The sequence below is a fragment of the Mustela nivalis genome (genome assembly GCF_964662115.1).
Source record: "Mustela nivalis genome assembly, chromosome: 7".
Taxonomy (NCBI): domain Eukaryota; kingdom Metazoa; phylum Chordata; class Mammalia; order Carnivora; family Mustelidae; genus Mustela; species Mustela nivalis.
This window is the reverse complement of record NC_139026.1, coordinates 39,780,784-39,805,407: the sequence shown is the minus strand read 5'-3', so window position 1 is coordinate 39,805,407 and position 24,624 is coordinate 39,780,784. Positions and strand designations below refer to the sequence as shown.

At 38.0% G+C, this 24,624-nt stretch overlaps 1 protein-coding gene across 3 annotated transcripts in view; it reads left to right on the top strand.

Annotated features, from left to right (window-relative positions):
- NAV3 (neuron navigator 3) overlaps positions 1–24,624 on the top strand; it is an 858,619-nt gene that overhangs the window by 649,843 nt on the left and 184,152 nt on the right. For all 3 annotated transcript variants that reach the window (XM_082739652.1, XM_082739653.1, XM_082739651.1), the window contains 2 exons: positions 3,297–4,323; positions 18,884–18,999. In XM_082739652.1, the coding sequence (XP_082595778.1) occupies positions 3,297–4,323; positions 18,884–18,999 (1,143 nt within the window). The remainder of the gene's footprint in view (positions 1–3,296; positions 4,324–18,883; positions 19,000–24,624) is intronic.

Sequence of the window (24,624 nt, the reverse complement as noted above, 5' to 3'; positions counted from 1 at the left end):
TGCAGTGATTCTCAAGTGTCTTTTCCTGTGGCGGAATTGCACCACCCTTTCCAGGGGCCAGGCTAAGTTATCTGTTCTGGTTTTCTCTCAGAGCTTTTCTCCCCTGAACTTTTTCATTAAAGCTCTGGAGGACAGGAATGAAGATGGCGTCTTCCTAATCTCTGGCCCAGAGGAGCGGAGAGCTGGGGGACCCACTCCTCTTTGTACCCTCAGAGTAAAGCAGTCAGTTCCTCCCATCTCCCTGGTCTCTGGCTGTGCTCTGTGCTCACCCCGCCTGTGACCAAGCGTTTCTCTCTGTGGCGCACAGCTACATTTGGATTCTCCAAATCCAGCAGATTCCTTTCACACGCTCCTGTGCTGGTCCTCTCTGATGAGGATGAAGGGGATCTCTCTGCGCTTTCCACTTGTGGGATCCCTACTTGAAGAGCAGAGGTCCAAGTGTGCCTTGGATAATGGTTTAACACTGAGTTGAGATCTCACTCTTTGGCTCCATCTTTGTAGCTGGCTTCCCTGCTCTGATACCTGGTAACTCTGCCACACTCAGACATCCCCGGTCTTTCTGTGACCCCACGGGTCCTGAGACAAGACTGTCCCCACTAGGGCCCCACCCTTGCTTAGCCTCTGGAGCAACATTCCTCAGTGGAGCAGACTTGTCAAAGTTCTGATTTTGTGCTCCATTGCTCCACTGCTTGTCGTGAGCCGGCCCCTCCCCCCGTGGAGTATCTTCCCATTGCTTCAGATTCACTTCTCTGCCTGTCCTACCTTTCAGACCGCGAGAAAGTGGTCGATTTTCTGTTCCTAGGATTGCTGCTCTTCTTCTCTTCTATCTCTTGTTGAGTTTGTAGGTGTCAGATTGGACTGATTACTATCTAGCCGATCTCCTGAAACCTAATGATATTTCATTGGGTACTCCTCCACCATCATCTATAATCTCTAGTATACCAGTTTTTAAAACAAATATTAAGGAGGGCTCTTGGGATGAGCATTGGGTGTTGTATGTAAGTGATAAATCACTAAATCCTACACCTGAAACTAATGTTTTACTGTACGTTAACTACTGGAATTTAAATAAAAATTTGGCAGAATAAATTATTGAATATAAAATGCATTTGTCTATTCTTGTTAACATAAAGTTCACAAATCTTATGTCATTTTAGGCTCACTTAGTTTAAAAGAGTTTAATTCACACAAATATTCAACTAATAATTTAACCTCTTTGTGTGTCTCTAATTTCTTTATTTTCTCTTTTTTGTGTATTAATTTCCTTTCCTTTTTTTTTAATATTTTATTTATTTATTTGACAGACAGAGATCACAAGTAGGCAGAGAGGCAGGCAGAGAGAGAGGAAGGGAAGCAGGCTCCCTGATGAGCAGAGAGCCCAATGTGGGGCTTGAGCCCAATGTGGGGCTCGATTCCAGGATCCTGGGATCATGACCTGAGACATAGGCAGAGGCTTTAACCCACTGAGCCACCCAGGAGCCTTTTAATTTCCTTTTCTGAAAAATTGTTAAGAGTAGTACTTGGTACTGATTGGTTTGATTACCTATAATTTTTCATGCATTTTGAAGAAAACATTTAAAAATAAAAACATTGTAGTATATCGTTGTGAATATTTAATGAAATTAAATTGGCTCTAATTCCTGAATATTATGGAGAGGATATTATTTATAAAATATTTCCATTGAACATTTCATCAAAAATAGCTCTGCAGGCACCTGGGTGGCCCAGTGGGTTAAAGCCTTTGCCTTCAGCTCGGGTCATGATCCTAGGGTTCTGGGATCAAACCCCACATCAGGCTCTCTGCTCTGCGGGGAGCCTGCTTCCTCCTCTCTCTCTCTCTCTCTCTCTTTCTCTGGCTGCCTCTCTGCCTACTTGTGACCTCTGTGAAATAAATAAATGAAATCTTAAAAAAAAATAGCTCTGCATCTATTTACCAATATCTATTCTGTAAACAGTGCTAAATGACGCCCCTGTTACCTAGATATCTAATTTTGTCATTGATCATTTCATGTTTCCAAAAAAAAAAAAAAAAGATGAAAGAAGGAGGCATTTACAACAGATGAAGTTTAAGGTAAATGACCAGAATTCTATTGCTTCTATTGCTCCCCAATGCGAATTAACATTTATACTGAGGTCTTTAAACTCCAAGCTCAGTTCTTTCTATTCTATCCCATGTTATAAAATCCCTCTTTGATTTAGTTTTTTATACTTAAAAATGAGACTTGTAATCAGGCATCAATCAGTGTTAGAACCAATGAGTCATAGAACAGTTCATACCATAATGAGATTTCTGAGCAAAAAGTAAACACATGCATTATAAAGTTCTTGTAGAAAAAGGCCTTATTTCCATAGCCCCACAAAAGTAGCTTGAGTTTTCACTAGTATTTCAAGTTTGTTCAGATCACTTCAGGAGGCTACAGGTATGCTGGTTAAGAGCACCAGCTCTAACTTGTGTTCAAATCCAGGCTGGGTGACCTTGAACAAGTTCTGCAGTTTTTCTTTCCTTCGTTTTTTATTTCTAAAATAGGGATAAAATATCAATACCTACCTTGTAGGGTTGTTATATGGATTTGTATAATATATATATAATATATATAATATATAATATGATGCATATATAATATAAATATATCTAGATATAAGTGTATATTTTATATAAATACATAACATATATATAATATGTACAACATATATGTATTATATCTGACCCATATAAGCCTAAATTTCAATTTTTTTATAAAAATCAAAGTTAACAATATTAACTAAGAGCTAAGTCCTAATTCATAAGCACATTCAATCAGATAACAAGAAGGTAGTTTCTATATAAGGTCAAATAATTTCTTAACATTTATTTTATTTTTTTTTTATCTTAACATTTATTTTACAACATATTTTATATGACTATGCAGAATCAATTTATTGCTCTGAGGTACAGCAGTATTTGGAAAAAATATAAAGAATTGTTTAAAGGAAGGATAACATTTTGTCTTTAGATATCTCTGACTATCTATCTAATATTTATGATATCTATGATCCAAGTTCATCTAGGTAAGAGTAATTTTAGGAAGGAAAAAGCAAAAGTTGTTTTCCAAAATCAGTGGCTCTCAGATCCTGAATTTTTGATGTACAATATGAAAACAGCCATATCACCAACGTGACTGATGCCATGGAGCAGGGCTGTGTTCAGCTCACAGGAGAGATCCTTAACTGTGTCTGTGGTTAGAAGTACTCAGGGGTATGATATATATGATCAAATATCATTAACCTGTTCTTTATTATTTTGTTTTCACATCCAGATTCCTCCAAAGGACCTCAGCCATCTTCAGGTGTAAATGGTAACACGCAACCCCCTGGCACAGCGGGGCAGCCCCCCGCGTCTGCCATCCCTTCTCCGAGCTCCAGCAAGCCCTGGCGCAGCAAGTCCATGAATGTTAAGCACAGTGCCACCTCCACCATGCTGACCGTGAAGCAGTCCAGCCCAGCCACCTCCCCCACACCACCGGCAGACAGACTGAAGCCCCCTGTATCAGAAGGGGTCAAAACATCCTCCTCGGGCCAGAAATCCATGCTTGAAAAGTTCAAGCTGGTCAATGCCCGGACTGCTTTACGTCCCCCTCAGCCTCCTAGTTCAGGGCCCAGTGATGGGGGGAAGGATGACGATGCCTTTTCTGAATCTGGTGAGACGGAAGGTTTTAACAGTGGTCTGAACAGCGGTGGCTCAACCAACAGCAGCCCCAAAGTGTCCCCTAAATTAGCCCCTCCAAAAGCTGGAAGCAAACATCTCAGCAATAAAAAGTCTTTGCTACAGCCAAAGGAAAAAGAAGAAAAGAACAGGGACAAAAATAAAGTTTGCACTGAAAAACTGGTCAAGGATGAGAAGGATCAGGTGACAGAGACAGCTCCGAAAAAGACTTCTAAAATTGCAAGCTTGATCCCAAAGGGTAGCAAGACGGCAGCAGCCAAGAAAGAAAGCTTAATCCCTTCTTCCAGTGGCATTCCAAAACCGGGCTCGAAGGTGCCCACAGCAAAGCAGACCGTTTCACCTGGCAGTGCAGTGAGCAAAGAGTCAGAAAAATTCAGGACTACCAAGGGAAGCCCTTCCCAGTCCTTACCCAAGCCCATGACCACTGAGAAAGCAAGCACATCCAATTGCCCTGCTCCTTTGGAAGGAAGGGAAGCCAGTCAAGCCCCTCCCACTGGCTCCTGTGCTGCACTGGTGGCACAAGGTGGTGGGCAGACCACGGGGAACGGTGCTGTCCAACTCCCTCAGCAGCAGCAACACAGCCACCCCAACACTGCCACGGTGGCTCCGTTCATTTACAGGTAAGATGGCCACTGTGCGTCCACGGTTGTGAACTCCTACAGCTCTTCCTACTCCGCGCATCATAATGAAGGTTACTAGAGCTGTGTTTTACTTTATCATTTTGGAACACTTTGGTCTGAAGATAAAGGGCTAGGATTTAATGTTTTAAGAAAAAATATCTAGTATGCTCTAGTCCTATTCTTCCTCCTCTTCCCTAGGATTTAATGTTTTAAGAAAAAAAAATCTAGTATGCTCTAGTCCTATTCTTATTCTCAGAGAAGAAGGAAAATCCAGATGCCATGATTCTCTCCTGTGTCTATTACCATTATGACTTCTACTGCTACTTTTATTATTAGTATTTTAAAGTAATTCTCAGTTTTATAAAGTTCACAGATATTTTTGTTTTCACCCTTGAGAGAAAATATGTCATGATGGTTAAAGGGGCAGGCTCTGGAATCAGACACCTGTGGATTAAATGTCCTGCCCTGGTACTTACCAGCTGTGTGACTTTGAACAAGTTACTTAATATCTCTTAATCTCATTTTCTACAGTTGTCAAATAGGAGTAACAGTACCTACCTAAAAAGCTGAGAAGAATAACAGTGTCATGCATATGTTTATTATATATTCTGGTACACTGTGTTTGTTAAATGTTGTTTTTAAGGCATTGCTCTTCCAGCTTAAAATTTATATTACTTTCCTATAGCTAATCATAAGTTCCTAGCCCAAAATAATCATCTACATAATTCTTATAATTGTGCTTAATTTATTAGTTTTTGCATTATAATTCTTTATTTTATAAGGTTTAAGATATGTCAATATATGCTATATTTTAAAATACTCATTCTACTCTATAGTTATAAAAATAGCACATTTTATCTATTGTGTGGTTTGTTTTCATTGATTAGAAACATGTCAGTTGCTGCTTTGTCTCCATTTTTATTCACTGCCTTTTCAGTGAGGAAATGTGTAGGGAGGAATAACATCTGACCTTTGGGCAGGTTGGAAGTTCGACAACAGGAAAGAAATTTTCTGAATAGGAAGTAGGACCAGCTATAATTAAATAAGCATCAATATTATATAGCTTAAAAGCATATTAAATTTGTTAAATGTATGGGTTTTTTAAGTAAAGAAAATAATTATAAGGATTTGTTTCCCTTCAATGAAAAATGTAGGTGCTTTTCTGGTGCTTCATGTACTCAGCAAAGCAAGTTTCTAATTATTGCATTTCAGCTCTTTTTTAGGTCTGCTTTTCTGCCTTTAGTAGCAGCGATTCATTTAAAACCTTTGTCTTTGGATCATATGGGCGTCAGCTCTTTCTAAGTCCGGAGTCCCTATCTGACAAATGAGAATTTAAGATGTCAAATCATAATTCACATTCCAAATATGTAAGAAAAAAAAATCACAAAGTTTTAAATATGCCATACTCAGCCCACTCATGCATCTCTAATATATTCTGTAGAAGCATCAGTCATTTCAAATCACCACAAATGAGTTTCACAGGAAAGTGCAAATCTAAGCAGAAAGACTGTACCTGCCAGGTTGGCAAGCATCTTCCTGGAAGTAGCAATAGGATTGTTTGTTTCTTTGTCATAAAGTATCCAGCGGAGGGCACCTGGGGGGCTCAATGATCAAGCATCTTCCTTTGCCTCCAGTCATGACCCAGGGTCCTGGGATTGAGCCCAGCATCCAGCTCCCTGCTCAGTGGGGAGCCTGCTTCTCCCCCTCCCACTCCCCCGCTTGTGTTTCCTCTCTCACTGTCTCTCTCTCTGTCAAATAAACAAATAAAATCTTTAGAAAAAATAATAAAAAACAAAAAATAAAATAAAAAGAGGAAGGAGTACAGCTTACAGTTTCAACCGTGGATCAGCTGTGTGTCCTTGCCAGGTTGTCCAACCTCTGAATTTGTCCTTTTTGAAATGAGGATTATAAAACCGAGGTAATTCAGCCAAGTAGCTAAGAATATAGGCTGTGAAGTCTGTTGGTTCTGTCATTGTTCAGAAACAACATCTTGCATTGTTGAGAAGATGACCCCAAGAACCAGTTTGCCTGTGTTGGAATCAGTTTGCCTCTGTTGGTCATTTATTAGCCATGTGACTTTGGGCAAAATATTTAAAGAGTCTGAGCCTCGATTCCTAATCTGTAAAATGGGGATGATAATAGACATTGTTTCATAACGGTATTTTGAAGATTGAATTAATATTTATACAGGGCTTGGAACAGTACCTGCCACATGGTGAACAGTCTTGCCCAAATTTCAGTTTATAACCCTATAAAGGGTGGTGGTTAAGAATATACACCTTATTTAGGTGTTTTAAAGATTAAGTAAGGCAACCCCATGTAAAGACTTTAGCACAGAGCCAGGTTCAGAGTGAATGACTTACAAATATCAGCAATTAGTTGTGTCATTATGAATAATATAAGGTAGTTGGAAATAAAACCATCTAATAAGAAAATTTCATATCATAGTCTATATCGGATATATAGGAGGCAATAATTGCTGGGAGTCTTCTATAAATTAAAAATAATTTTATAAATGATAATATAAATCTCCTCAAGGGAGAGTAGTTAACAGTTAAGCATTTTTTTTTTAACAGTTAAGCTTTTTAACTGTCAGTGAAAGCTATTTATATCACAGAGTCACGTAGTTTGGATTATATGACCCCCTGATGTACTTTGGACTCTGCCTGCTCCAAGCCCATTTAAGAATTCTTCCTTCAAAATGTCTGACAGACTTTCTAGGAGTTGCTAATTATTTGATAAGATAATAATAATAATTAACTACTTTATAATGTTATTGAGTAGGTAGTGCAAGTCTGTATGTTACAAGATTTATGTTCATTCTCTCATTTAAACTTTATCATAACCTCATGAGAAAAGAATGTTATCTCCATTCTACAGAGGGGAAGAATCAGAGATTTCAAATCAGAACAGGACTCATCTCTTAAAGTCACAGGACTAGAAGGGTTTGCCTGTTAACCCAACTATACGTAGACCTCTAGTATGCCCCTTCTTTGCTCATCAGTTCTTTCTCTGTGTATAGAAATATGAAGTATTATTACTAGAAAAATTCTGACTGCCAAGATGTGAATAATAGATTGTAAAATTTCTAATAAGAATTCATTTATGATGGGAAATGCTTAATTGGTTGGAAGTAATATAAATTTAGGATACCTATATTTGTATGTATGTGTTTAAATATACATATTTTTGACATTTAGAGATAATTAAATAACTTCTATAAAATGGGAATATAGATGGCTGATGGTAGTATTTTTCCCTTTTTCATAGCCCAGTGAGGTCAGGCTAGGTTATTAATTATTTCTTCTGGAACTCTAAAATATGCTTCATAATACTCTTTCTTACAAATTGAATGTCAAGAATTCTATAAATATAATGTTGAGTCCTGGAAGTTGATGGATTTCATATTAGTCCTACTTCCTATATAATGCAAGGATGTTCTATATTAAGGTTTTGTAACTCATTTGTCACTACAATGTGAAAAAAGTCATTTTGAACTTAGTATATCTTTATCCATTTAATGAGTGGAGATAACTGAAGTCAAAGGTGAAAATTTTGAGAAAGAATATTTTAATTTAATGTTAAGAGTTCCCAATATTTAAACCTATTGGAATGGAATACACTACCTTTGTAAGTATTAAGGTAACTACCAGAGATAATTTAAGAAATGATAGAATGCCATAGTTTAGGTAAAGGAAAAGCACCAAATACTTTTTCATTTATGTACTCATCATTCATTCTGCCAATACTCAATACTATGGCATAAGAGTTATGAAGGGTCTTTTTTTTTTTTTTTAAAGCCTCTGCCTTCAGGAAGCTCAATCTATGGGAGATAATTATAGAATATAATAAAAACAAAAACTCATTGCTCTTATGGAAGTATATGCAAAAAATAGTGTAGAATGGTTTTCCTAAGTCTTGCATGAGGACGGAGTCAGCGAATGTATCCAGAGGAGTTAAGACAAGAGACAAGGTTTACAGCATGAGTTAGAATTCGTCAATGTTGTGGCATCATCCAAATTTGACATTCTATAATTTTACAATCCAAGCCTTATGGAACAAGTAGTAGGCAAATTAAAAAGTACTGGGCAAACGCTAGTAACGGAGCTACTACAGAAACTAGAGGTTGCGATGCATGGTTTTTTGTGTGGGAGACTAAGGAAGAAAATTTAGAAAGAATCCATATTTTGTTCTGCAGTTCAGCCACTCTGTCCCTGTACATCTCTTTTTCAGCTACTCCTATTGGCTCTTTCCCCCAAACTTACCCTTAACTAGGTATTTATCTCGATTTCCACCCTCCCTGTCCTGGTCCAGGCCGTCATCACCAGTTCTTACCTACCTTTTGTTCTATTCCAGTAATATCATTCACACAGCAGGGACTCTCACCTTCTGAAAGTATAAATCATATATATCATTCCAGTCCATGAGACAATCTATTGAATATCCATTATACTTAAAAAAAAAAAAAATGAAACCCAAACACCTTGCCCAACTAACCTGGCCCCTGTCTAGCCCACAAGCCATACTCATACCATTTTCCCTGTAGTGCACTGAGCCCCTCCCTTCATCCTGTGTCTCATCAAACTAACCTATCCTGTTTAGGGGCCATAGTCATGGGCAATCTCTCTACCTATAATGACTCTCTTCCAGAGCAAAGCAGGGTACTTCTTCTTATCAGCTCTCTGTTTACATGCTACCTCTTCCCAGAAGCTCTCTCTAGTCATCTGGTTCAAAGAAACATTCAGTATGCCTCTCACCAAATCATATGACATCATCCTCTCATAATTTTTTGAAAATTTTTAAAATATTTTATTTATTTATTTGAAAGAGATTACAAGTAGGCAGAGAGGCAGGCAGAGAGAGCGCAGGAAAGCAGGCTCCCTGCTGAGCAGAGAGCCCTATGTAGGGCTCAATCCCAGGAACCTGGGACCATGACCCGAGCTGAAGGCAGAGGCTTTAACTCACTGAGCCACCCAGGTGCCCTTCCTCTTATACTTTATTCACGGAGTTTCTCATTATCTGTTATTATTTTGATAACTTATTATTAAGTATGATTTCAGCCATTTCCAGCTATAATGTAAGCTCATTGAGTGCAAGTGTTGTCTTTTTTATTTAGTAGCATAAGGCCCAGGATAGACCCAACCCACAGGAGACACCAAATAAAATTGTTGAATGTGGCACCATCAACACGGGTTGAATAGAATAGAACAGCTAACAAAAAGGTGCAGTGGAACAGGGAAAATTCTGAAACCTCTTCCTATAAATGAGATGCTTAATTGACATATAAACAGCTTTGAAATATTTAAAGAATAAAATATTTTCTCTTCAGAACATTCATTTACTTATTTTTTTCCTTTCCTTTAATGACTACTTACTAAGTATCTACTACACAGGAGGCATCAAGGATAGAGTGAAACACACACGTCCATATGTCATTTTCCTTTCATTGTCCATAATACAGTAGGCAAAAGACTGTCTTAAAGATCACTACAGAATGAAGCAGGAAGTGTAAAGCTCTCTAGCAGTGAACCAGATTGGATACATTGAGACTTCAAAACATGGCAAATTACTGCTAGCTGTTGGAATCAGAGATAGTGGCACTTGAGCTGGGTTCTGAAAGATTGATTTAGGCATGCAAAAATGAGGAGTACAGGGAAGGAATTGCAAGACTGAAGGAACCATAAAAACGAGATAAACAGCAGATGCGTAGGGTAGTCAGTGAGTTGAATGGATTTTTCTGGAAAAGGAAGGTTGATTGGAGCCTAATTGTAGTAGAAATTCTTGAATATCAGGTACTTAGACTCCTATGTGTGTGTGTGTGTGTGTGTGTGTGTGTGTGTGTGTGTGTGTGTGTGTGAAGCATGGTCAGAAAAATTGATGTGTCTTCAGTGTGTAAAATAGATTGTTAATGGAAGAGGACAGCTTAGTTTATACCATGTTTAATGGCTAGAGGAGGGAGAAACTTCCAAACTTTCAGAGATAGCTTTGTTAAGACTTGAATTAAAGGTTCCAATTACAGGAAGAAAGGAAGGAGAATGGAGAATAGTAAGAAAGGAAGCTTCATTTGTTCCTGGTCTTTCTCCCTTCTTTCTTGGTGTGCCTTCTTGGTCTATCCTTTATGCTGCCTTCAAACTTATTTTCCTCTCCTGGAATTCAAAAATTGTTACCTAAGCTCCCTTCTTCCCCTGTGTTATTTTTCTTACATTGCTTTTGTATTCATTATTTTAGAGCTATATTCCTCATGGTTACAATGGTAGATGGAGTCAAATAGTAAAGTAGATAGGCAAAGAAGGGGAAAAGAGAGACCTGTACATTTTTCCTAAACCTCAAGCATTTGAGCAACCCGCAATAAATTTAAAAACAGCTATTAACTGGGCGCCTGGGTGGCTCAGTGGATTAAGCCGCTGCCTTCGACTCAGGTCATGATCTCAGGGTCCTGGGATCGAGTCCCGCATCGGGTTCTCTGCTCAGCAGGGATCCTGCTTCCCTCTCTCTCTCTCTCTGGCTGCCTCTCTGTCTACTTGTGATTTCTCTCTGTCAAATAAATAAATAAATAAATCTTTAAAAAAAAATAAAAAAAAATAATAAAAACAGCTATTAACCAGATTAAGTTGTTACTTTGAGGTGCTTATTCTTTTCCTTATTTTCTGACCACTCGTGGGAAATGCCAGGAAAATAGTGTGCATTGGACATAAAGCAAACATCTAAAGGCAAAGGGAAGCAGAATCAGGAGTGCGGGTAATACACACACGCTTGTGTGAGCATGTGCGCACACGCACACACACCACACACACACACACAAAGAGCCCAACCCTTAGATAAGCCAAGACGTTGTTGTACAGAGAAGAAAATCATCATGCATCTCAAAGCTATGAATTAAATATAAGAAGAGATCCTCTATACACACTCGATTTGTAAAATTAGGTCACTAAAGTCTGAGTTTAGAGGTTTTCTTCTTTCAGATATCTTATACCATAGCATCATGGGTTCTCAGGAGAAATTTTTGTTGTAACCAGTTTTTGCAAGATTTCAGATTTGCCTAGAAAGTGACATGGAAAATTGACACTTGAATATACGAAGTTCTGGAAGGTAAAGAATGCAAAACATCAATTTTGAAAATGCTTACTCACGGGGTTTTAAGTTTGGCTAATTTGTTGAACCAGTAAATTGAGTAGGAGGAGCTGTGAATTTACCCAGATTGAAATGTAGAGCAGATAACCATCATGCAGTAAAAGCTTTTGTGAGCCCTGCAGCTACCATTACAGATTAGGCTGCAATTGTGGTTTTATGTGAACTGGACATAATTGGTCGTCAGGACGAACTGCAGCTTATTGAATGCTTGCCATGGCGAGCTGATCTTTTGCTAGATTCGATATAGATCGGTGCATCGAGTAGCAGTTGAAACTCTCTCACACAGCAGTATTTTGAAGATGGAATACAGAGACACCACTAGAAGAAGGCCTGTTGTGTGGGATAGTGCTAAGAGCTGGCATTCTCTCAGCAGAAAAGCTTCATCAAATACCTTCTGTAGTTAGCTTCCAGGGTTTACTGCCAGATTGCCCAATTGAACCACTGCTGTTTCTTCTTTCTATATTTTATGTGCTCTTGGAAAAATTTTAAGCTTACAGAAAATTTGCAAGTACAGTACAAAGAAGTCCCACATACACTTCACTCAGAGTACCCAGAAACTTTATTCAATTTCACTGATTGTGCCAGAGAGATCCCGTTGACGGATTCAGGATGACTATTGAATCCGGGTGTCCGGTTTTCCTAATATCCCTCAATCTGGAGCAGTCCTTTGGTCTTTTCTTGGCTTTCGTGAAGCTGATATGCTGAAGACAGGCTTTTGTAGAATGTTTCTTAATTTGGGTTTGTCTGCGATTTCCTCATGTTTAGCTGCATATTCTGTTTTTTGTTTGTTTGTTTGTTTTTTGTTTTCCAGAATTTGTCACAGAAATGCTGCTGTGTTCTTTCCATTGCACCCTATAAGGTAGCAACAATATCTCTGCTTCCCATTTTGGTGGTGTTAAATTTTCTCCCTTGATGAAGATAATGTCTGTCTGGGTTTTTCACTCTAGAGTTACTTTGCCTCATTTGTATTTAATAAGTATTTTTATGGGAAGATATTTTGAGACTCTTTATGAAAAGTCTATTCCTTGATCTACTTTTACCTGTAAGGCTTAGCATCCATTGAGATTTCTTGTGGAAATTAGTATTTTACTTTAATAGAGGTCAAATGATTTCTAATCCTGCACATTCCTTGTGCATTTATGCTTTGCCTTTCTTTCTTAAGAAAGAGATACGCTTTCTCCTTCTCCCTTCTTCTCTCTTCAAATTGCGTGGTCTAATGGATTCCGATTGTATTCAGTGGATTATAATCCATTGACATGACTATTTTAATGCTTAAATTTTCTCAGATGTCACTACTGGGATCCTCTTCAACCTGGCTTCTGCTCTCATTATTCTTTGAGAGCTTCATTTCTTTTTGGCTCAAGGAGTTCCAGGCTCATCTTGTCCTCTCCCTGTCTTGGCAGCAGCTTCTACTAAGGAGTCCTGATTTCTTTTTGTAGAGAGTGATATTTAGAAACCAAGATCTCACTCCTCCCAATATATGTATGCTCCCACATACACACTTATATCATTATTTTTCTCAGCATCTGTGAGCTATCTATGATATATATACACAAAGACAGACAGCCCTCAACTTACAATGGTGTCAAAGCAAATATGCACTCAGTAGAAACCATACGTTGGGATTTGATTTTTGCCCAGGCGACTGATATGCAGTACGGTCCTCTCTCTGGTGATGCCGAGTAGCAGGAGGAGCTCACAGCCTGTCAGCCAGCAATCATGGGAATAAAAAAACTGATGCCCATACAACCCTTCTGTCCCCATACAACCATCCCGTGTGTCACTTTCAGTATAGTATTCAATAAATTACATGGGATATTCAACACTTTGTTGTAAAATGGGCTTTGTGTGAGATGGTTTTGCCCAGTGGAAGTTAATGTAAGTGTTCTGAGCACATCTAAGGTAGACTAGGCTGAGCTATGGTGTTCGGTCTCTTAGTAAATTCATTTTCAACTTACGGTATTTTCATATTTCCAACTTACAATGGGTTTATCGGAATTTAACTCATAAATTGAGGACAATATGTATTTTCCCTTCCTCTACTTGTATTTCCTTTAGTCAACTGAGAAACCTGGTTTCCATTATTCTCACTATGTTTTCTTTTCTTTTCTTTTTTTTTTAAAGATTTTATTTATTCATTTATTTGACAGAGAGAGATCAGAAGTAGGCAGAGAGTCAGGCGGGGGGGGGGGGGGAGGAGGCTCCCTGTTGAGCGTGCAAGGCTCGATCCTAGAACCCTGAGATCATGACCTGAGCCAAAGGCAGAGGCTTAACCCACTGAGCCACACAGGCACCCCCTCACTATGTTTTCTGATTTGCTCAACCCACCTGAATCTAACATATCTCCCTTCCACACTGAACTGCTTTTTACCCTGACAGATTTCAGTCCTTGGCCCTGGTTGTCACCATTCCGCCTTCCCACTGGGAAGGAAAGAAGAAAGCAGAACCATTGGTGGTTTTGGAAAGATACTTTTCTTTGCCTTTGTTGGATTTATAAATCAAGAACTGTAAGAACATTAATTAATATTGCTACCTCAGACCAGTTCTATTTGTGTTCATATTTGTGACTAGATCCATGTTAAGATGAATGCACAGGAAGATATCTCTTTTTTATTATTATTATTTATTTACTTGACAGTCAGAGATCACAAGTAGGCAGAGAGGAAGGCAGAGAGAGAGAGGGGAGGGAAGCAGGCTCCCTGCTGAGCAGAGAGCCCGATGTGGGGCTCGATCCCAGGACCCTGGGATCATGACCTGAGCCAAAGACAGAGGCTTTAACCCACTGAGCCACCCAGGCACCCCAGGAAGATATATCTTGATTCATATTAATCAATAAGTAAACACCCATATTTATGAAATTTGAAATTTGCCAGTTAATGGTATCTAGGCTTATTGTTGAATTCTTTTAAGTGGTGTGTATAATAGCTTCTTTTTCTCAAGAGTAAAAATTTAAGGTAGTAAAGAACAGAGAATAATATTTCAGGTAGACCAATAGATATTGTCACATTCAAATATTGTGTGTTATTAACTTAGTGAGTGAGGTATGTGTCAGCGAAGGAGAACTTAAATGTACTAAAATAGTGTCCAGGGGCATTTGGATGGTATTAAACTGGAGGGTAGCAGTTAAAAAACAGTATTTAGAGGCAGCCAGTTTCAAATACAGAATGACTGTCAACCAGCTTGATCCATAGACAAATTATTAATCTCTAGAAGCCTAAATTTATCTATAGTACCTACATTATAAGTGTCTTGATCTGTTCAAACTGCTATCACAAAAATATCATAGACCGAGTGGCTTAAACAGCAGATATTTATTTCTCATGATTCTGCAGGCCAGGAAGTCTGAGATCAAAGTGCTGGCACATTCCATGTCTGGTGAGAGCTTGCTTCCTGGTTCATAGATGACCATCTTCTCACTCTGCGCCCATATGGCAGAAGGGGCAATGGAGTTCTCTGAGGTCTCTTCTACAACAGCACTAATCCCAGACATCAGTGCTCTACCCTGAAGACTTAATTAGCCCCCAAAGTCTCCATCCCTTAATACTATCATATTGGAGATTAGTTTTCAACATAAGAATTTGGGGGAAGAAACAGACATTCATTCCATAACAACAGGAATACCAGGCCTAGTATTTAATACATAGTAAGTGCAGAGACAGGAAAGAGCTTTTATGTAAATCATCAGTGAAGTCTAGGTTTTTCACCACTATCCCCTTAGCAACAGAAACTAACACTGAGAGCCTGGCTTATTAGCACTCTAAATGAATTAAATGGTGTTTTTTTGCAGTGTTGTATTTTACAGTTTTAATGGGTGTTTGTAACATATTGACCATGTTGTAAATGCAGTTATTAGTCTGCACAGGACATATCTTCTAAATATTTTAAAGGAACATTATGACACTTACTTTTTCTTTTTCCAATCAATATGAGGAAAATGCAGTATCAGTTTATGTGTGAACAGTGGATGATGCCACTTTAGTATCTATTATATCTGTCAAGATGTACCCTTTGATTGAAGAGCACTATTGATTCTGAACTCTTCAGAAATTGTTTCATGAAGCAACCCCAGATCCCTTTATTTTATTAGAATGAAACATGCACAAAAAGAGAGGACATGTTGGGAGTCTTCAGAGATTTAACTGAACTTCTTTGATCATTTGTATAAAAGTTAAATCTTTACCAGTTAGCGGTGATTGCCCCTCCGGAGACTGGAGTTAAAATCCGATTCTACTCTAACAAATACAAGTGGAAATCCTGGAGAAATGAATGGCTCATAACGTATGTAAAACAGAGATCTGGACCCATTTACATGTCCATGCAAACCAGAGGTGACTTCCAAGTCCTTTTTATAATTATTTAAAATGTAACCTTTCTATGTTCCTTTCCTTGATCAACCTTTTTCCAATGATAGCATTGCTGATGTAGGGAATACCATGGAAAATACATCAAAAAACTTGAAAATAAGGTAAATAAGATTGCCTCTTGTGACTTAAAATAAAAAAGGATAATAAAGAGGGAATCAGCCAGAAACACACACTGACAGATTCATATAATAAAATAAAACAAAGGTTCCTAAGAGAAGACTGAGCTGTCAGAAGCATGCATACTTTTTATAAAAGAGACTCGGGGTGCCTGGGTGGCTTAGTAGGTTAAGGCTCTGCCTTCGGCTCAGGGTCCTGGGATCGAGTTCTGCATCTGGCTCTCTGCACAGCGGGAAACCTGCTTCCCTCTCTCTGCCTGACTCTGCCTACTTGTGGTCTCTGTCTGTCGAATAAATAAGAAAAATCTTAAAAAGAGAGAGAGAGACAGAGAGACACAGACAGGGGTGTGGAGACGGTTGATGGTACAGAGTACCAGGTCTTACATACTGAGGAAGATAGCCACAGTCAGCTCCTGAGCAGTATTTTTTAAGATCTGTTTGTTCAGAGCAAAGCAAAATTTGTACTCTCAAAACACGTTCTGAATATGCTTTTGCTCCATGCAGATTTTTCCAGAGGGGGATACTGTGAATCTTTGTAACTAACATGACCACAGGCATTCAGGCTCCAATAACAGCTGCTGATCTTGTTCTAATAAGAACCAATTGGCACTGGGCTTTAGACAACCATCACAGTGAACTACTTAATGTGACTCAGCTTCTGAGATATGTCTGTGAATACTGAGTCTGCAGGACTAGAGGCTAATCCTGGCTCACAGCCAGTTTACCAAGGCACCCTGCCTTCCTGGCAAGCAGCCAGTCAGCTTTCCCTGGGGTCTCCCATCTCACTATATACTCTCCGTTTAAACTTCTTCAGTGAGTAATAAAAGTCCTTAGAAAACTTCAGAGGATTTTATCCCTTCATTCATAGACAGCTGGCTAAGGATCAGGTCAGGGAAGGACAGTGGCCAGTGAGAAATGAGCCCATGTAGAGAAGCCAACTATAGTGGGCTTCAGCAGTGAATAGCAAGGGGTATCAATAGACAGGGCTATAGGAGAACCTGGGAGCCAGAGAAGAAAAGAAATGGGCTATACAGAGAGCCAGATACATTCCCCACATTTTAATGTCGTCCAGAATCCTACATGCCTCAAGAGAATGCCTTTCCAAACCCTAAGTAATAATAACGCTTGGGTTCACAATTATTTTTCAAGGAGCATATTTTTCTTTGCTTTCATACATGAGCAAATTGAGATTCAAGTAGGGTAGGTACCTTAACAAGGTCACATGAGTTAGTAAGTAGGTAGTTAGAGAGCCAAGTTTTACACTGAAGCCCAGTGCATGCACCCTTATACCATGCTTCCTTCCACGTGCTTTGCTCCAGTGATGCCATTTTATCGTCACTACTAGTAAGATTTTTTATTTATCAACTATTTCCTGAGTGCAGCATATTGTGAGACTAGGGCAAGCCATTGGGATACAATGAAGAGCATAAAAACATTTAATGATTGGGAAAAAGAGAACAAAAGAGGAGAAAAGTAGCATTCCTAGAGAATGGGGTACAAACTGGAAGATTTTTGTAATAGAAGCCAGGGTAGGGCAATTTCATGAAAAGACTAATGGTCTTCTGTTCTAAATGCTGCCAAAACATCAAGGAAGGTGAAGACTAAGATGTGTTGATTTTAGCAACATTGAGGTAAACTGGCCTTTATGGTACATCCTGTCACTTGGATACTATATTCTCTTTCTTAATTTTGCCATGCTTTTTATAATCAGTTTTAAGTTAGAATAAAATAAGGATAGTCTGCCAGAAATCAACAGAAACCATTTGTATAAATTCTTACATAGCTCTTTCTTTTCTGTATCAATCTCTGTATATACACATATACCCATACATACAGCATAAAGTTTTCCATGATTTCTTAAAATCCTAATGAGCTCAGAGTTTTTATATCTGTCAGATCAATTCAAAGTATTTTTGCTGATTATGCTTTATTTCCTTTCAAACAACACCAGGATATAGAATAAAAATAACATATTAATTAAAAATTGATTCAGAAAAAAACATACTGCATTTTCCTTTCACATATAAATATTCTCTATAGATGTTTTTAAAAGTGAGAACTATTTAGTGAGCTCTTGCCATGGTCCAAACCCGGTCATACAAATGGGATGCCCAGCAAATGAGAAGTCTCCAAAGAACACAGTCTAGCATACAATACTATAGTGCCTTGCCTTCACTGTGTCTTAGTAGTTCACAAGGTAGATTTTTTAAAATGTGGTGATTTGGATCGAATATATGTAGATTTTGAAGCTGCATCAGGAAAGATCATGCTTCTTAAAACATTTGCCTGTGCATAAAAGGAAGAAGCAATGTATGAAGTAAGATTGGAATGTTAGAATATATGCAGTCGGTCTGTTGCGTGCTTTTCATTTGGTTAGACCTACTCTCTACATGTTACTCACACACACAAATACATACCAATGCATACACACACACATAAACATAAAATATACAGTAGATGAAATTTTAATGAGAGTTTGGTTTTCATTGACTTCAACTTTTCTGAAATTTGTTTTTACTTATACTTCCAATTTTAGAATTTTCTAGAATTTTCATGGAAAAATAATTTTAGGGTTGCTTTCAGTACTTTTATTGGTTTTTCTGACAAGAACACAACTTAGCCAGACTTTTTTTTCTAAAACAGCAGAAAAAAAAGTTCAATCTTTTCGTCTTTTACTTCTCCAAAATACAACTACTGGTAATTATAAGCTTTCAAGTTTAGGAAAGTCTAGGAAATATGATTTAATATCTCACTCCTACTTGGGTTGTATATGAAAAGTATAATAAAGACTATCTCTAATAGATAGTTTTGGAATGTCTCCGTCATTAGGAAATGCTTACTTACCTTGATAGAAAACTTTTAACATGTTGATTTCTGCTTGTACAAGAGAAATTTGAGTCACTGGTGAAAACAATTGCTATATGTTTCTGTCTTTTTGGTTAATTTCAGATCGCATTCAGAAAATGAAGGTACCTCTTTACCATCTGCTGACTCCTGTACCAGTCCTACTAAGATGGATTTATCATATAATAAAACTGCTAAGCAGTGCCTAGAGGAGATATCTGGTAAGTGACCTGATTGATGGGTAGGTCAAACCTCAGAATTTTTGCAATCTCTCTGTGTTTTTATTAAGTGTTATTGTGCTGTACTGTTTTTTCTTAAGCATAAATGGTCTGTGTACATCTCATACTTCAGAGATTCTTAGATATTTGGCTACTTTGCTCAGGGTGATCTCTTTGTTGTTCTGTGAAGAATTTTTTAAAGAATGGTAGTGCTTTTAGAGGTTGAGATCTTTAAGTCATTCTCGCCTTTAGTCAAGTTCAATATAAGAGAAGTTCTAGAAAACTTTCCATTGTTAATAAGACAGCCCTTGAATATATTTGGAGATTTAAAAAATGTTAAGGATCAGATGTTAATGCAAATATTCCATGTCCAATATAACCCTCTCTTTTTTTAATTCTATACAATTTAGAAAACTCTTACATGATGGCTCCAAATGTTTATTTAGGAAAAAAAATCTAATTATGGAAATATTTTATTATATAGAAATAATTAAAGAAAAAAAACCCATTTCATACCCAGACACAATTTGTCAGACTTTTAAGTATATAAAACACACTTTTCTGTGTTAGTCCAAGGTTTTTTTTTTCCTAGGGCCCAGGTAAACATAGGCATATGTGGAAAACCTTTGGTGTAATTGTATTATATAGGTCCATATTTATGAGCAACTAAGAAAGCTCTTAGCAAAATACGTGCTCCTAGGGGAGAAAGAGTTTAAGAACATTTTATCTAAATGTAAGAATTCTTAGAAGTAGTGGTATATCTGTTATTCCAGTAAGTTTCTGGTCAGCCCTGGTAAATTCTGAAGAAAAAAAAAAAGAAATATTTAATATAAGAAAAGTTGCTATTGTACCCCAAAGATTCAAAGAATTGTCCTGAAGCTCATAAAAATAACCATATCACAAATTTGGGTACTAAAGAGCTTCTCCACTTTGGTGAACTTGAGTACTTTGGCAGGCTGCAGTCATTAACACAGTATCCTCCAGTAGATAATGACCACATTGATAACACAAACAAGGGGTCCTTGCAGAATTATCAGTGGCATCATCAGGCATTAGAAGTTTGTGTGAAGATTACAGTGGGCCAGTACTGAGTAAAGGTAGAAAAGGTGATGGCAAGACATAGCAATCAGGATGGTATTTGCAGATTTTTCAGTCGTTGCGGGAAGCTTTGGCTTTCCCATAGCTCCAGGTAGTCTCGTAATCAGAATGATGATGGATATATGTATTGTGACTAGATATTTTTAAAACTTAATATGGCATGAAGATTCATATACTTCAGACATTTCTGTATTCATGAATGTCTTCAATTATGTATCAAGATACCTATGAAATACTAGGTAAGATGAAATGCATTTAGTACAGTTTGAATTCTAATTTTTATGGGAATTTCACAAGGAACATTGTTTCTTTGAAATTTATATATCACTGAGTATCTCTATTTACATAATCCATATTTGATTTTTTTCTCTGGTTTCTTATTCTGTCCACTGCTTGATCATTTTTTCACATTTTCAGCTAATATTTCCATTTAATATTCTGCTGTTTTAAATATAACATTTAGAAGTGAAATATAAACTAAACTTGAACACAACATAATAACTTAATGGATTTATTGGAGGTATAATATTACTTTGCATTTTTGTTAATTATATGAAATTATAAATTTGAGTCTGTGATCTAGATAGGAGTATAATAAAGAAAACAGCAAATAAATGGTGAAATGAGTCTTATCTGTGTCATTTCTGTAATTTGTTTAAAATGATAAAATAGTGGGGCACCTGGGTGGCTTAGTGGGTTAAAGCCTCTGCCTTCGGCTCAGGTCATGATTCCAGGGTCCTGGGATCAAGCTCCACCTCGGGCTCTCTGCTCCATGGAGAGCCTGCTTCCTCCTCTCCCTGCCTGCCTCTCTGCCTACTTGTGATCTCTGTCTGTCAAATACATAAATAAAATCTTAAAATAATAGTAAAATAAAATGATAAAATAGTAAAAAATTCTTGGAGGCAAACTTGAGATTTTCTAGAAGAGGATATTCATTTATGATTAGTAAGCTATAAATTGAGTGCTGTAATTGGAAGAAACTAGGTGAGAGTATACAGGTAGACCAGTGATGAGAGGATGATTAGCATACCCTGGTCTTTCTTCCAATGATCTTGTCTTCTAATCCCTTCTGAGTTACTTAAGCTCATGGTCCTTCCCTCCATGCAGGCATCATCAATCCGTCTCTGCAGCTTCCCCACAGACTCACTTCGAGGCATCCCAATCTTGCTGATTTCATCCTGGCTTTTCAGTGCTCTTTCTTTTGGTCCAACTCTACCAGTGCTTCTACTAGAATTTCTAAATGCTGGTTTAAATATGGATCCCATTTTAAAATTCTATTCCTATTGGGTCTAAATGGTGATCCCACCGCATTTCACTGACCCTCATCAAACTCTGTATATTCTTTCTCCATCCTGCCCCCTACCCCAACTCACTGAACTCCTGTGGAACTGAATGCAGTTTGACTTTTGCATATACCCTTTACTTTTGCTCCCCTCTTACTTCCTTTGATAAAGTCACAGCCCTGGTTATGTTCAACCCTCCACCAGTTCTGTATCAGCACTGAATGAACCTGGAGGAAAACTCGTCCCATGGTGATGTGATTCACTTTATATTTATGGCCCCCAACATTTAAAGAATATTTAGTGCTGCCTAGCAATCATTTTGTATTTCTTCAGTACATTCATTCTTTTTTTTTTTTTTTTGTCATCTGAGAACCCTCTCAAGCTCTTAGATGACAATTTTATACCTTTTCTTGTCGCTCTCGACCCGCAAGAATGACCCGCAGACGAGGTTGAGTGGCAAACTTCTTTATTATCAATCTTGATCCAGGAACCCTGAACACCGATCATAACCCCAAGTTATAGGAAACAGTGGATAGAAAAACAACCAATCACCATACCGCACACTATAACATCCAATCAGTAAGGGTAAATAAGGTCCAATCAGAAACGATACAGGTGACTTGAATCCATATCATGCGGGGGGCTCGTGCCCACTGACGTGAGCCCCCGAAACTTATTGTTCACTCTGTTTGTGTGCCTTTTCCGTGACACCTGATTAATCATGTACCTCTATTAAGACTCCCAGTATAGAATGTACGTCACCCATGAACGCACCCAAATACCTTGGGTTGATCATTCACAGCCTTGCCTCCTCAGACACATCCGTCTACATGACTTCTAGCAGCTGTTACATGGCTCTCCACATTTTCTTCTCAAACTTACCATTCCACTTCTTCTATCCTCTCCCTTAACTGATGACCTTGATGTTGATTTCATTGCAAAAAATTAAAGCAGAAAGATAAGAATTTCATACATCCCTGCTACCACATCTACCCCTGCTACCACATCTACAACATTTATACACATTCTTTCCACCTTTCCTCAGATTACTTTCTCTTCTACCTCCTTAATATCGCCCTCTGCTCCAAATCATTCTCTGTAGTCCTCAGGGTGCTAGTTATCTCCTGTTTTAATTTTTTAAGAAATCAAAAACAGAACTTCTCTTGACCCCTTCCTTTCTTTCTTTCTTCTCCTGATTTCTGTTGTCCCTACTGTATTCTGGCTGCTAGAGAAACCACAGACCACAAAAGTGCTTGAAATCATTGCTGAGCCCACAGAATATTTCTTCAAAGACAAGATGAAATAAGGGAAGTGAAATGTTCTAGGAAGTAGAAAAATATATTTCCAGCCTCTGCGCAGCCATCATTTAGCTGAATTGTTCCTTGGTTTCCTTTGTGTGTGTGTGTGAGATGACTGTGATGCCTAATAAACTCACAGGACTGTTGTGAGATAGAGTTTTATTCATTCACCCATATTTTCAGTAATCTTCGCTGGGTACCTTATCCATGCTGGGCGTTGCAAGGATTGGGAAAACAAACATGACTAACACATGAGCCCTGTTATGGAAGGGTAAGACACAAAAGTTAACATCACAAATAATTAAATTACTAGATGCCTGGGAGCAGCTAAGTTAGCTGTGAAGAGTTAGATAGGGCTTAAAATCATATTCCAGGAAGAAACAACTTCAATGAAAACAATTTGAAAAAAAGATTCTACTTATTAATTTCATTTGTTTTTTTATTATAAAAGTGGGAACTTTTCTTAAGTTCACTGGAATCTTGGTAGTTCACTGGTTTTTTATAACCAGAAATTTCAGTGCTATTGTTATTGTTGAATTCTTGCTGGTAATGGTTGGTGCGGGGGCCTCACTGGGGACTAATTCTGTCCTGCTCTCCAAGAGAAGTAGCCCTAATGATATAGAACTCTGATGGATTTAGTCTTGGCAGGCTAAGATCCGGTTTTGAGAATTTTTGAAGTCTATGCTATTTGAGGGAGCGTGAAAATAATATAAAAATAGAAATATAAAATTACACGTAGTGTTTTAGGAAGAAGCATAAGCTGGTTAGAAGATCTGTATCTTAAGAACCATTGGCTTCATAGTAAATATGCCTTGATATCCTGGTATAGTTTTGGCTGACCAGCATCCCTTACCCTATCTGCTAATAATAATGGCACCTTAATCTTATTTTTTCTTCTTCTTTTTTTCTGGTGGGGGAAACCATTGCCCTATCAATCACTGCTTTTGTGGTTCAAGTAAAATTGACACAAGCAGATCAAATCAGAACAACCTTTTCCCTTAACCACAGTGACCCTTTCAAGAAGGACATGTGGCCCAATTCAGGTTAGTCAGAACCAATGAGAATAAATCTCAGAACTTTTCCTAAGGCTATTAGAAGAGAGACGTGGTTTTTCCAGTAGACCCAACACTAATCAAAAGAAGCTAGGACCTTCCGGCAGTTACCTTCACCCTCAAGTGAAATAAACATCAAAAAACGGAACCAAGAGCAGGAGAGAATGAGCTCAAGGTCATTGTAGGTCATGTCTGAGCCCCTGTGCACAAGCCATGCCTAAAATTATCCATCCCTCTTCCCTGCATTCTTCTGTTTTGTTCCCCAGGAAAAATCCCTTTTTATGCTTAAACAATGTGAAAAGCATCCCTATTGCATGACCTGCAAGAGGTGTGACATGTAAAGATTCATGATACCAAGGAGCAGACTTGAATGGTTCACACTGAAAAGCGGGTTTACTAGATTCATGAAGTTAGCCAGGAAGCTTAGCTCTTTACACTTTCATTTACACGGTAATTCACATGAAGTTACAAAAAACACTGTCTTTGTGATTAAATGGTAGTGGAAGTTAAAATGGAGTTAAAAAATGTGTGAAGAAACATCAGAAATGAATGACAATAAAATGGCATACGGGAGAAAACGCAAGACCTTTTCAATTTGGTGACCTTCTATCCCTCAGAATTCTTTGTGTATATCATTCAAGTTTCCTATTACTTGTCATTTTCTTAGGGGGGAAACCTAGGGACTTTTTACCCTATCTAATAATGGGGGAGTTCCATTAATTATTTCAGTCAGGTGGAAAATATTAAATAATTTGTGGCAATGGGTGAGTGAGCTTCTTGCCTATCCTTCAAGATTCATGCCACAACTTCGATACTCTAAGTCCAGCCAGAGTGGTGGCTCAGATTTTACTGCTATGGCTTGGCTTTCATTCTTACATTCATTGACAGAAAGAATGT